The sequence below is a fragment of the Hordeum vulgare genome, chromosome 3H (assembly GCF_904849725.1).
Source record: "Hordeum vulgare subsp. vulgare chromosome 3H, MorexV3_pseudomolecules_assembly, whole genome shotgun sequence".
In the NCBI taxonomy this organism is placed as follows: domain Eukaryota; kingdom Viridiplantae; phylum Streptophyta; class Magnoliopsida; order Poales; family Poaceae; genus Hordeum; species Hordeum vulgare.
Genome location: NC_058520.1, coordinates 23,451,996 through 23,466,210, shown reverse-complemented (window position 1 = coordinate 23,466,210; position 14,215 = coordinate 23,451,996). Strand labels below are relative to the sequence as shown.

The 14,215-nt window shown below is 41.0% G+C and overlaps 1 protein-coding gene across 1 annotated transcript; it reads left to right on the top strand.

Moving 5' to 3' along the window:
- The first annotated feature begins 202 nt into the window (after positions 1–202).
- Positions 203–2,926, top strand: LOC123439359 (G-type lectin S-receptor-like serine/threonine-protein kinase At2g19130). Its single transcript, XM_045116084.1, has one exon. It carries the CDS (start codon positions 291–293, stop codon positions 2,775–2,777), a length of 2,487 nt encoding a protein of 828 aa, XP_044972019.1. The 5' UTR covers positions 203–290; the 3' UTR covers positions 2,778–2,926.
- The last annotated feature ends 11,289 nt before the right edge of the window (positions 2,927–14,215 follow it).

Here is a 14,215-nt window from a genome sequence, read left to right as displayed (position 1 = left end):
GTCTCCTGCACATTAACGATCCAGCGACCGGCATGTGGTGACCGCGCTCTGGGCCGTCACGTCCATGCATGGGGCTCACAACAGTGCAGTGGCAGACAAATGCAGGTGCGCGCGATGCGACGACCCCTGGTCGTCGTTGCCGTCTCCTCCCGGTCACCTGCAGCTCAATCAACCATATATGCATGGGGTCCTCTTCCTCCTTTCTCAGACGAGCAGGCAATGTGCGCTAGCCACTAGGCCACATCTTCCTCTTTCCTCCATTTCGTTCGTCCACATAACTCTTCTTCTCCATGGACATGGTTCCCCTCCACATATTGATCGGCCTTCTCCTCCTCTTGCACGCCACTACTCCATGCTCCTCGGCAAGTGGCGATACTCTCGCGGCGGGCCAGGTGCTCACCGTCGGGGACAAGCTCGTCTCAGCAAACGGCAGGTTCGCGCTCGGCTTCTTCCAGTTCCGGCCTCCAAGCAACACTACTCTTAGTGAGTCCATAGACACCACCTCCTCAAACCCCGACTGGTACCTCGGCATATGGTTCGACAAGATACCGGTTTTCACAACCGTGTGGGTCGCCAATAGGGAAGACCCAATCACCGACCCCAAGCCCAGCGTCACACAACTCAAAATCTCAACCGATGGCAACCTTGTCATCATACACCATACCGTTGCAATCTGGTCCACTCGTGTTGTAAACAAGAATAGGACACAAACCAACACCATAAACACCACGACTGCGGTCCTCATGGACAGTGGAAACCTAGCCCTTCAATCATCATCTGGCCAACCGTTGTGGGAAAGCTTCGATTACCCAACTGATGTTGTGCTCCCCGGCGCCAAATTTGGTTGGAACAAGGTCACCGGCTTGAACCGTCGGGCAATCTCGAGAAAGAGCATCCTTGATCCGGGGCTTGGCTCATATATCGTCGAGCTGGATACCAGTGGCAAGGGGATTGTCCTCCAGCGCCGCAATCCCTCTGTAGTGTATCGGGTTTATGCGCCTGAATCATCAGAGATACTGAAACTTTTGCCCAGAATCCAGAAGATTCTAGAACTGGATCCACGCACAAAAGGTTTGATTGTCCCAAATTATACCAATAACGAAGAAGAGGAGTACTATATTTACATCTCACCAGATAAATCAGCTTCTTCATTTCTCTCGCTAGACGTCTCTGGTCAGATCAAGCTGAATATCTGGTCCGAAGCCAGCAAAAGTTGGCAACCCGTATTTGCCGACCCTGTTGATGTCTGCACTCCACCTGTAACCTGCGGACCTTTCACGGTATGTGCCGGCAATGCGGAACCACCATGTGATTGCATGGAGAACTTCTCTAAGAAGTCACCGCAGCATTGGGCATTGGGTGATCGAACACAAGGGTGCATTAGAAATACACAGCTATATTGCACCAATGACAAGAACACGACAAGCTCAACAGACATGTTTCACCCCATTGCCCGAGTAACATTGCCCTACAACTCGCAAAGCTTAAACCTTGCCACCACTCGTAGTAAGTGTGAGGAAGCTTGTCTCGGCTCGTGCTCCTGCATGGCTTATTCCTATAGCAATAGCAATTGCTCTGTCTGGCATGGGGAACTGCTTGCTGTAAATCTCGATGATGGCATTGAAATTAGTTCTGAAGATACTCTTTACCTCCGCCTTGCCGCCAAAGATCTGCCAAGTTTGCCAAAAGACAAAAGAAAACCAAATGTTGGAGTTGTTACTGCTGCAAGCATTGGTAGTTTTGGGTTACTAATGCTTATATTGTTAGTGATTTGGAGGAAACAAATTGGTTGGTGTGGTGCCCCATTATACGGCAATCAAGGACCCAGTGGGATTATCGCATTTAGATACACTGATTTAGCTCATGCTACTAAAAATTTCTCTGAAAAACTGGGAACAGGTGGTTTTGGTTCTGTATATAAGGGAGCACTAAGTGACTCGACTGCTATAGCGGTAAAAAGGCTTGATGGTGCCCTTCAGGGTGAGAAGCAATTCAGAGCTGAGGTGAGCTCAATTGGATTGATTCAACATGTCAACCTAGTCAAATTGATCGGCTTCTGTTGCCAAGGTGATAACAGATTACTTGTGTATGAGCATATGTTAAATGGATCTCTTGACGGTCATCTATTTAAGAGCAATGCCTTTGTCCTGAGTTGGGACATTAGGTATCAGATAGTCCTAGGAATCGCTAGAGGACTATCCTACATGCATCAGAGTTGTCGGGAGTGCATCATACACTGCGATATTAAGCCAGAGAACATTCTTCTCGATGCATCATTTTTCCCTAAAATTGCAGACTTTGGGATGGCAGCTTTTGTGGGCAGAAATTTTAGCCGAGTCTTGACTACATTCAGAGGAACCGTAGGTTATCTTGCGCCAGAGTGGCTTAGTGGAGTTGCTATCACACCCAAAGTTGATGTTTACAGCTTTGGCATGGTACTGTTTGAGATCATATCAGGAAGGAGAAATTTACCTGAAGCTTGTACTGGCAGCGGTGCCGGTGATCGTGTTGAATATTTCCCTGTGCAAGTCATCAGCAAGCTTTGTGGGGGAGATATGCACAGTTTGGTTGATCCACAGCTACATGTTGACTTTGATTTGAAACAGGCTGAGAGGGTTTGCAAAGTGGCATTATGGTGCATCCAAGATGACGAGTCCGATCGGCCGACAATGGGTGAGGTGGTTCGGGTTCTTGAAGGTCTTCAGGAGATTGACATGTTTCCGATGCCAAAACTACTTGCAGCTATAACTGGACGCCCTAATGTAACTTCAGTGTAATGATTTAGAAATGTTTCTGCAATCAATGTTGTACTAATATTTGTTTCAGCAAATCGTGAAGTTGCATTGTGTACTAGTAGTAGAAAGAACAAAGGAAGGCAGGCAAGCTTACAGTTACTAATAAGTTAGTATTTGTTAACCAATATACATATATGTCTGTGGATCCATCAAACTAGCAGAGTATTCACTCATTCGATGATTGGATCGATCAGAACACCCACACATGATGAAGTCGTTGGTGCACTCGTAGTGCACCGACTTGTGCTTCTGCTTCACCATCTGGATGCCGCCGCCGCCGCCGCCGTTCGTGGCCACGAACTATCTCCACGCTGGTGAGCACGGCGAAGCGCTTGCCGGTGAGACCAACAAACAGCGAAGGACTGCACAACGCATAACCTGCAGGGGATCCCAGGTTCACCACCGTGCGGTGCATCGGCGGCTTCGATCACTCCACCGCGTACCGGGCAAAACAATATGTTTGTTATCAAAATTGCTTGTTCAAAACTGCATGAATTTTTTATGTAAATGTGTGAACACTTCTAAACCACATGAACAAATTTTAATATGTGAATATCTTCTTGATAATTTTTTAGAAATGTAGTGAACACTTTTGTATAGCATGAGCATTTTCTTAAATGTGTCGGACATTTTTAATTTACATGAATATTGTTAAATGCAAGATTTAAAGAACAATATGTGAAACACTTTAAAAATATATATGTTTTTAATACATCAACGTTTTTCTAATTACATGATCATTTAATAAAATTGGATTAAACACTTTTAATTTCAATTATTTTTAATAATCTGTCGAGCACTTTCTTCAATTATGATCATTCATTAGAAGGTGAAACAAAATACTTGTACATATTTTAAAAGCACAATTTGTTTGAGTGGGGCGTTTTGGAGCTCGGGCTCCATGGAGCCCTATTTTTGAAAACCCCAAAATTTATCAAAAATTTTATTTTTACATTTAAGAAAATCTGAAAATTAATATGGATATACATGGAGGCATAACAGACACCTGTGTAAATTGATATAACAAAAATATGTTGAAACGAGGTCTCTGCAAAAAAGATAAATTTGTGGCATTTTAACACATGATACTATTCATCCCAAAAGTCCATGATTTTGTTATTTTTGCACAGTTCGCATCTTAGGGTAATTCATCCTGAATTTTTGCACACATATACATTTTATCCTTGTGTACTTGCATATTTGTTTTCAGATTTTTTTTTTGAAACAGAAAATTGAATTTTGAATCTTTCAAAAAGAAAGGGTGCCATGGAGCCCGAGCTCCAAAAGGTATTTTCGATTTTTTTTTGCTAATATACTGTCAAGATTATCTAAATGCACAATAAACATTTTTCACAAACAAAATTGACGTTGTTCAAACACACATTGAACATTTCTGGAATACACAACGAATAAATTTTTAAATGCATGCCAAATATTTTTACAGTAAAATAAATACTATTTCAGAAAATTATAAAGCACCTCTAGCTGTAGAGGAAAATGAAAAATCAAATATAACAAAAATCAAAAGAGAAAAATATAACCATGCATGCATGTACTCCTTCACATGTGGCTCGCTGGAGATATGCAGCAGCCTGGTGCGTTGGGTGTGGCTCGTGGTGTATAGGGTGTTTTGAGGGGTGCCATGTGGTGCTGGCAAAGAAGCGCTTTTAGGACATGTAGAATGGTTTTATCTTAATAATGCTACCTAAGATAATTGGTAAGTTGGAGGAGGAAGAAATAAGAGAAAAGGCATGCCTTCTTTTAGCTAGCAGATGACCTTTACTATCAAGATAAAACAGTTACACTCATCCTATAAGATGTACTATTTTTTTAGCTACATATTTTGTATTATAATCCCCATAACTTTAGGAGATAAAATCATTGTGCAATATGTTGCTTGTCATCTCTAAATGATTGCATGGTATAAGATAAGACTGCCTTATGAATGATTGTACATGCTCTTATGGCGCTCCGACATTGGTTTGGATCAATACCGACTCATGCATATGACACGTAAACTAATTTCACTTTTTTTGTCAAAAATTTAAAAACTAATCCTTGTAGAAAAAAATAATTTCTGTTTTTTTTTTTTTGCACAGTCCCCTGCCAGATTAGTCAGATAGGCATAGAAAAATGACTCAAATCTAAAAGAAGGATATGGCAAGAAACTTAAACTGATTACACATAAGTCCAACAAATAATTTCATTGATCTAATACTAATATCATCTAATTACTAATTGAGCGAAGACTACTTTTTCTGTCAAAAGGGCCTAAAAATATTATAAAGACTCACTAAAAATACAAAGCACCCAAAATATAATAAAAGAAACATCGATGACTAGTTCTTAAAATAAAAGATGGCATACTCTAATTAAGCTATTCTTGCATACTCAAAACGAAACTACTATTCTAGTTGTAGTTTTCCCAGCACATCATTAATTTAGCTCCATCTTCGTGGATGGTTTAATCTCCATCTTCTTCCATGAGTTCGCGCTGCAGATGAGGCATCGATTATACATGAATATATTCAAGTGGCATTAACAGTACATGCTACTCCCTTCGTCTCAAAATAAATGTCTCAACATTGTACTAGCTCTAGTACAAAATTGTACTAAGTTTAAGACACTTATTTTGAGACGGATGGAATACTAATTAAAAGCATTGCCCAACGCGATTAGCATGTGGTGATATGAGATTGATTGAGGAATAAAATATACTTACTTGTCCCATGTTTGCACGGTACCAAATATATATATACACGGCAGTACAAAACTACAAATACATATGTACATACATTGAAACATACATACACACATACACATAATATATTCACCCAAACAATAGATTCTACTCCCTCGGTTTCTAAATATAAGTTTTTTTAAAACTCCACCACGGACAACATACAAAGCAAAATGGTTAAATCTACATTCTAAAGTATCTTTATATATACGTCCGCATATAATCCGTAGTGGAATTCTTTAAAAGACTTATATTTAGTAAGGAATGGAGTACAAGTCAGTGCATTCGGACGATGATCGGACTGCATGCATCTACGTCGCCGTCATTGTCACCGTACTGATCGATGCAAGATTGACCCACCTCAAGAGCTAGCATACATCGATGATGGTTCGATCATTAGTTAGCTGGTATCTTTAAGAGGCAAACAATATGTAATTGTTTGTTAGATCGGCAGTTGAAAATAAAACTAAACAGAAATAAAGATTTAATCAAGGGTGTAATTCAGAAGCGTATGCCAGGAGGAGAAGGAAAAAATGATTACCAGATTAGTGTTGATTTGACCAACCTGTTGGATCCATACGGTGGCGTGCGGTCGTGGTGGCGGTCGTCGCCGCCGTCGATGATGTCTTCCAGTTCCAAGAATGGCGAGATGTCGTCATACTCGTGCTGCCGATGGCCGACAGCGGCAGCAGCGTGATCGAATAGCAGCTGATACTGGTGGTCTTCTTCTTGCGCGACGGCGCCGCCCATGCCGGCCATGGCGCTGGCGCCCTTGTAGTATAGCGGCTGCATTGCCCATGGCGGTGCAGCATCGGCGACGCCGTCGTCACCATTGTCATCACCGTGTAATCGTGACGACGCTGGTGCGTGGTTGTGCTGGTCGAAGCCGTGCGTGTTGCTACTCTCGGTCGGTGCCGGAGGTACACCTGCGGTGGGTGGCTGCACGGAGAGGGGAGTGGGAGACTGGTGTTGTCGGCGGCGGCAGTGGCGGATTTGGGCGTGGAGGCAGCGGAGGACGCCGTGGTCGTGGCGGAGCTGGCTCTCGAGAGCGGCGATGACGGGGAGGCAGCCGCCGGACGGGTAGGCGTCCCAGGCGGCGGCCTCGTAGGCGATGCCGCGCATGGCGTCGTCGCGGTGGGCGCGGTCGGGGCCGGCGCGGCGGAGCGTCTTGAGGATGTTGCTGACGCCGAAGAGGCGGTGCGCGCTGCGGAAGAGGCCCGGGCGGTCGTGCGGGAAGTAGCGCGCCAGCGGGCACTCCGCCGTGCACCGCCGCCGCTGGTGCTTGCACGCCGCGCACGCCGGCTGCTGCTGCTGCTCCTGCTGCGTCGCCGCCGGCAATGGCATCACAAGCTACCTGGTCGCCCACCACTTTTTCCGCTGTTTCAAAAGTACTATGAAGTTTGTTGTGTGCTCTGCTTGAGAATAGGATCGATGGGTGTCTAGTCTTCATGCATGCACGAGCTAGGCTTGATGGTTTGTTAGAATATGCTTTCTGGTAAGGATTCATTAGACAGGTGCTCGACTTATCCAAGAAAAGTTAGACAAGGATTGGTTAGAAACGTGTGAAAATAGATTTTTATTTCCTTTTTACATTTGATTTGCAAAAGTCAAAGTGTGTTTTTTCGATCAAGGCCCTGTTTGAAACCACAATAGATTATAATAATCTGGATTATGAAGATAGATCATATAATTGGTTTATAAAAATAATCTAGGTGAACATGTTTGGAGGCCAGATTATATAAACTGTAATTCAGATTTTACATTGCATAATGACCTATGCGTCTTCTTCTTTTTTAAAAGAGGACGGTGACGGTGGAAGGAATGTAATTATCTTCAATTTTACAAGGGAAATGGGTCATTAGCAATTCATAATCTAATTTTAGCTGGGGTAGAATAGATTATGAGTTTTTAATAATATGTTCATCTAATTTTTATAACCTACACCATAGTCTGTTATGTTTAGAGACATAATAGATTATAAAAACTGAATTATATAATCTGAACGGTTTCAAACAGGGCTTGACTCATGTGTCTCTCACGTTTGGTTCTCCATCCAAAGTGGATTTGACAATGGTGTGACGGTTTTTGTAAGGAGGTGCCGTGTGATTATTACCAACAGATGTACAACTAATATGGATTAGAGGTTTTGCTGATTGACATTGTTGTTTTGAGGTTGCTTACCACATACACCATGTGGTAATATGGATTAGATATTGTGCGTAGGTTTAGATGTAGTCTAGGTCGTATCCTCGCAGGAACAGCTTTTTTTTTTGCGAATTAGTTTGTTAGAATAGTTCATCCCCACGTCTATTCATCACAATTACAAGAACAACAAGATTTTTTTTTGCGAATTGCAAGAGATGTTCTCTCATGATGATGCTGCGCATATTAGCCAAATTGCTATCGGGGGGAGGGGTGCGTGGAGGATTACCCTGCTTGGAACTTCACAAAGAATGGTATCATCTCCGTGAAATCGGTGCATCACTTGAGGATGACCATGAACAGGAGGAGGACCGAACAGCTGAGGTCCTCGAGCTCTGTGGCAAAGTATAGGTGATATATGTCGATGTAGGATACAAACGAGCATGCCAAGGCCAAATTTCACATGAGGAGGCTGATTCAAAATGGTCTGGCTGTGGGTGCCGAGCTCCACCGTTGGAGGATAAAACAAGGTGTTTTTTTGTGTGGCAGGGAAGAGGCGGTGATGCATCATTTCTGGACTTGCCAACATTCGGCACTTTGATGACAGCTGCTTTGTTCATAAAAGGGGGTTTCGGTGACGATCCCACCGAGTCAGGTCGACTCCCGGAGCAAGTCAGCGTGCTGGCTTCTTGGCTGGTTTGCCGAGGCTTCTGATGATGAGCGAGCGGCCATGGTCCAGGTAACTTATGGTCTTTGGCTGGCGCGAAATGAAACTAGGGATGGTAAAAGGATTGCGCCTGCTCATGAAATCATAGGCACCATTGTGAATCTTATGAATGAGTGGAAATCTGTCCACGACAGTCCAAAGTGCCCAGCAGGGCCTCCTCCGCGGTAAAAGTGGTGCCCCCTGAAGAGGGTTGGCTCAAGGTGAATTCTGACCATGCGGTATCCAAGATTGGTGACAAGGGAGGAGCTGGGGCTGTCATCCGGAACCATGAAGGGGCGTTCAGGGCTGGACTATGCTACCTCTTTCGGGGTGTTGTGGATCCCGAGTCGGTGGAGATTTTAGCCTGCAAACGAGATCTCCAAGTGGCGTGGGAGATCAATGCAGATAAGGTCCACGTCGAGATGGACCCCTAAAGTGTTGTGCATATGTTAAGGAAGTCGGGAAAGGACATGTCAAGTGCAAGAAAATGGATACAGGAGATCAAGGATTTTCTTGCATCTTTCTCTGATTTTAGAGTTTCTGGGTGCGTCGTTCTGCTAATGTTGCCGCGCATAAGTTAGCGAAAGTCGGTGTTGGTGATGAACTTTGTAAGGTTTGGTTGGGAATTAGCCCGGAGTACGTACTCGATGTTATTTAGGATGAGATTCCGAACTTTTTTTTAATTAAAGCAGCAACATTGACATAAAAAAAGATTTATTAACCGATTCTCAAAAAAACTCGGAAATAAAACAAGATTTATTAACGAGGATCATCGAGTCAGTCCTTGGAATAGAACTATTTGTGCTCCTCTACTTAATCGATATAGAACATGGACGGTAGGCCTGCCGATGCCAATCACATAGCGCTCCGACCACCATGGCATGGCCGGTCAATCCGCTCGTGACACGGGCACCCATACCAGGTTACGTATATTCTATGTCACGTAATCATTGAGTAGGTCTTGATGCATTTCTCAATCTTCAAGTTATCGATTCATCTCCATAAAACGTGCAACATGCGTTGTCTGTTGGCCCGGAGGTGAACATAGGGGTTCTCAAAAGCAACATTATATGTACCATCATCCTCATTCTCCACAATCATGTTGTGCAAGATCATAAAATAGGTCACCATCCCCTACAATGTCTCTAGATCCCACATATTTGCAGGTCTACGAACAATAACTCAACAAGCTTGGAGCACTCCACATGCCCTCTTCATATTCTTTCCAGCAACTTCTTGTATTGTAGAAAAGTGAGTTCTTTTGTTACCTTAGGGCTCGGAGATAGTATTCACAATCTACCACCTGTAACGTGGTGGCCCATAGTGTAGTCCTGTCCATTGTTGATACAATTGTACTCCAAGCCTGCCCACCACAAATTCTTCTCAGCACGAGCACATTTCACCTTACCTCATACTAGCCCTCCACATATCCAGCTTAGTATCATCACAAGATTACTGACATGCAAAATGACATATAAGATAGACCAGGAACATCTAACATATACACATATGGACCTAAGACACATGTGAAGAGAGAGGGTTCTCCTTAGAGACCCAAAACCTTAGTTGTGTGGGTTTTACGATTGTCATCGGAGATGCCCATAGGCCTTTAAGTACTTCATTCCTTCTAAAACCGTAGATGACAGTGCACGTTGTTGCAGGAATATTTTGCACTACGTTTTTGCTTATTTATGTAACACGAATATTTGAACTAATAATATGATAACTAATATGCAAATACATATCATTTATTGTATATGTTCGACTATTCTATAGTTGTATAATATTTATTAAATATAGATTGCATAATATCATGAACATCCTAATGCATGTTTGCATTTCAAGGTTGGCCTTTTTTATACATGGTTGCATATTGAGGTGCATCTTCTTCTATGCATGTTGCTTGATGGGGTCACATTCTTGTATGTTCAGGGAAATAGATTACTGGATACTAATTATTTAGATATAGAAGACTTATAATTATAGGTTTGTTCTAAGTCAAACAAGTATAAGTTTGATTAAGTTCATAGGAAAATATACTAACATATTAAATATTAAATTAGTCTCATTAGCTTCATCATAAATTTTAGAATATACCGTGGATCTTGTGAATGTTGATATATTTTTATAGACTTGATCAAACTTAAAGTTATTTGACTTAGAGCAAACCTAAAGCATCAAAATAATAATGAAAAGGCGAATAATTTTTTTAAACACAAATATTATTTGAATTTCAGAATTTTTTTAAGAAAAAAACAAACAATTTTGCAAATTAGAACATATTTCAAATTCTAAAACAGTTTTTAAAGAAAGTAAACATTTACAAAACTCCATTTCCCAAAAATGCAAATAATATTGAAAAATTGGTCTATAAATATATTGTATTTCCTTGAAATGTTTCAGAAAACACCAAAAAATAACATAAATGGATAAAAAGAACAAAATACCCCGGAAAAAACCTTCCAAAGGATTGCTAAAAAACCAAAATTATTCTGGAATATAGAGGGACCAACCTATATTGTGTTCACTAGGTCGCTCGCCTATGAGAAGCAGCGGCAGTTTGCTACACAGAGCGGCATATAAGAATTTCCTTTGTTTTGTACATGATGCATTTACCGCCGAATCAAAAGGGCAACTCAAACAGAATAGCCATTTAGCTATATATTGCGATCCTGGTTTTAGGAATGTTCCTGAAGGTTTTGCTTCCCGTTTTACAGGGTTTTTTGTTTTCCTTTTATTTTATTTTAATGGATTTTCTTTGTGTTTTAAATTTTTATTTTCCTATTTTCCAAAATGTGCCCTTTTTAGAAAATGTTTGTAAATTTCAACAAATGTTCGTGTTTTCAAAAAAAATTCACAAATTAATAAAAATATTTCTGTATATTTTTTAACATAGCAACACAAATTAAAAGATGAAACACTTTGTAAAACGCTAAATGTGGCTTAACTGCACTATAGCTTTTTATAGGACTTAATGTTCACGTGAATGGAACAAACTGGGCAAAACTCATAAAAAATCAACATATGTAGTTAAGCAAAAGAGGACATGACATTTTTTTAACATAGCAAATGCTATCCTCGTCCAAATCCTTGCCGATCGTGGACACGTCCGTGTCTCATCTCTTACTCTTCGCTGGACATGGATGGTTTCCTCTCCCACGTCGTACTCTTTGCCGACCGTGGACGATTCTGTCTCTCACATCCTACCCATAGTCGAGGTGAGGTCCACGATAGACACGGAGGGGCCGACCACGTGATCACTCCCATCGCGATTACCTGCGTCGCCTCCGTGTTCGCCAATGCCTCGATCTCATCAAACAGGGCGTACGCCTCGTCCTCCATAATGTGCAGCCCCGACGACCCACGGTAAATGGCACGGGCCCTACTCATGGACACGTACCGTGACCTTAGCAACCGGCGGCATACACATGGAAATGAAAACCAAAAGAAAAAGAACTAGAAAAATCTTAGTGGAAAACAAATAAAACTAAAAAACTAAACGAAAAACATCCTGCTGAGAGAAAACCGAGCTTTTTTTCCAAAAAATTGTATTTGCATTCAAGGTTCCCTGGAGACAACTTTTTGAAAAAATAAAAATAAAAAATTGGACTTTGAAGTTTCAGAAAAATATGGAAAATAGAAAAATACATAGTAATGTATACTATATTCCCCTACAATTTTATGATGAATATATTTTGATGATAACTACACAGAAACTTATGTTTTGCGATTTTTTTGAAAATCACTGTAAAAAAACATTTTTTAAACTTAAAAATATGTTTTTTATTTATTAAGAAAACTGCGCTCCATGATGCCTGGGAGGAAAAAAAACATGCACTGAGAATTGTTCATTGTTTCTCACAGAAACCAACGTTCTTGGCACTCCAAGTGTGGAGCGTCCACTCATCTTGCGCCCCCCCCCCCCCCCCCCACGGGGGGAGAATATCTGCTGCACCAAGCATTGTGGTGCAACTGGTGCACTGACGCCATCCTCCTATGTTGTCACAAAATTTCAAAACTTGGATCAAGATATAAAGATGATAAATTTGTTATCAATATAGATAATGGATCAAATATGAAGCCCAACTTACATTATTTACTGTTGAATGTTGAATATGTCATTTTTATATCTCGAGATATGTTTTAAATATTGATTTAAATTTTATTATAACATAAATTGATTTTGTGTGAATATACCAACTTATTTTAAGTATTTTTAATAGTGTAACCGGCCTCCGGTGTACGATAGCAGCACAATGTCATGTTCATTGGATATCCCTGCCCCCCCTTTAGGCCTTGTTTGGTGCGCAGGGTTTGGGGAGGTTTCTCGGGGATTATCCCCGAGAGAGCCAGAAACCCCATGATTCCCTGCATGTCCATTTAACGGATAGGGTTTGTGGTAAGCAAACCCCTTCAACCCATTGAAATCCACCTCAAACCAAGTGATTTTGAAGCGTCGAGTGGGGGCCAGTGAAATTCGTGCAATGGGGATTTAAGAGGCTTGGGTGAAAGAGAGGGATTCACCAAATCCCCTAGAATCTCCACCTCCTTGGGGGCTTGAAAATCACTTATGCCAAACAAGGCCTTACTGAGATACCTATCTGTAGGCGCTCCCCGAGAGGATTTGGGCTACAAATAATTACACTACATGCATTTTCTCTACTGGTAGGACTGTGACCAAAACAGCATGTATAGCCAATTGTCTAGCACGGCGTGACAGGCCTATACCACGCACGCTGCAAGGCATAGCTCCATCTTGCCTCACTGATTCTGCAAACGACCCGGCCCATGAGTAGTTTTCTTGTGTGGACTTAGCGTTCGATCTTCTTTTATGCACTGGTTTTGTTCGGTTTCTGGCACTTTTATTTGGTTTTACATGTTTCTCAATTTTTGGCTTTTAATTTTAATTTTAGTTTTTATTTTATTTTTTGTTTTTTATTCTCTGCGGTTCTTTATTAGTTTTTCTCTGTGTTTCTTTCTTTCTCCTTTTTTCAAATACATGTCCACCTTTTCCAATACAAGTTATAAATTTTCGTGCAAATTTGCGTCATTTTCATTTTAGGTTTAAGGTGCATAGCTTTAGCGGGCGGACTCTTCAAAAGCTATTCCCAGTCATTTAAAACTTTGGGTTTCCCTGATTTTCACTAATTATTTGGACAACTCTTTCCTTCTTTTTGTTAATTGGTTTGGAAGAGCTTATCACACTTGCCGCACGATACAACTATTTTTTTCTTAATTAATAAAAATGAAAAGTCTTTGTTCCTGTTTCAAGAAAACAAAAAACACTACGTGCAAATGCAGAGAGAGAAGTGTTGGTTTATTTGTTAGTTGCGCAGTCGATACTCGCTTGTAGTACTTCTATTTATCATTGCTTTATTTTTTTCCCTTCATGTTGTTAATCTTTCTATGTTGTAGCTGATCCAACTTATTGATCAATCAAATAGATTTATGTAACGATGGGAAATGTGAAATGGACAGATGACCTAAACCCATAGAAGAATATTGGGTGGTTGTTTGATTGCTACCTTGAGAGAACAGAATAACACGTTGTGGCGGAGAGAGTATGCATTAAGGTAATAAAGGCGCGTGGATGGAGCGAGTATATAGATAGTACTCCCTTCATTCTTAAATATATATATATTTTTAAAATTTTATTACAGTCTACATATAAAGCAAAATGAATGAATTTATATTTTAAAATACATTTATGTACATGCGCATATAGTTATAGTAAAAAATTTAAAAAAACTTATATTTAAAAATGAAAGAAGTATATGGTAGTACCGTAGTATAAATAACTGATATGATAATGACAAGAAGAAGAAAAAGCAC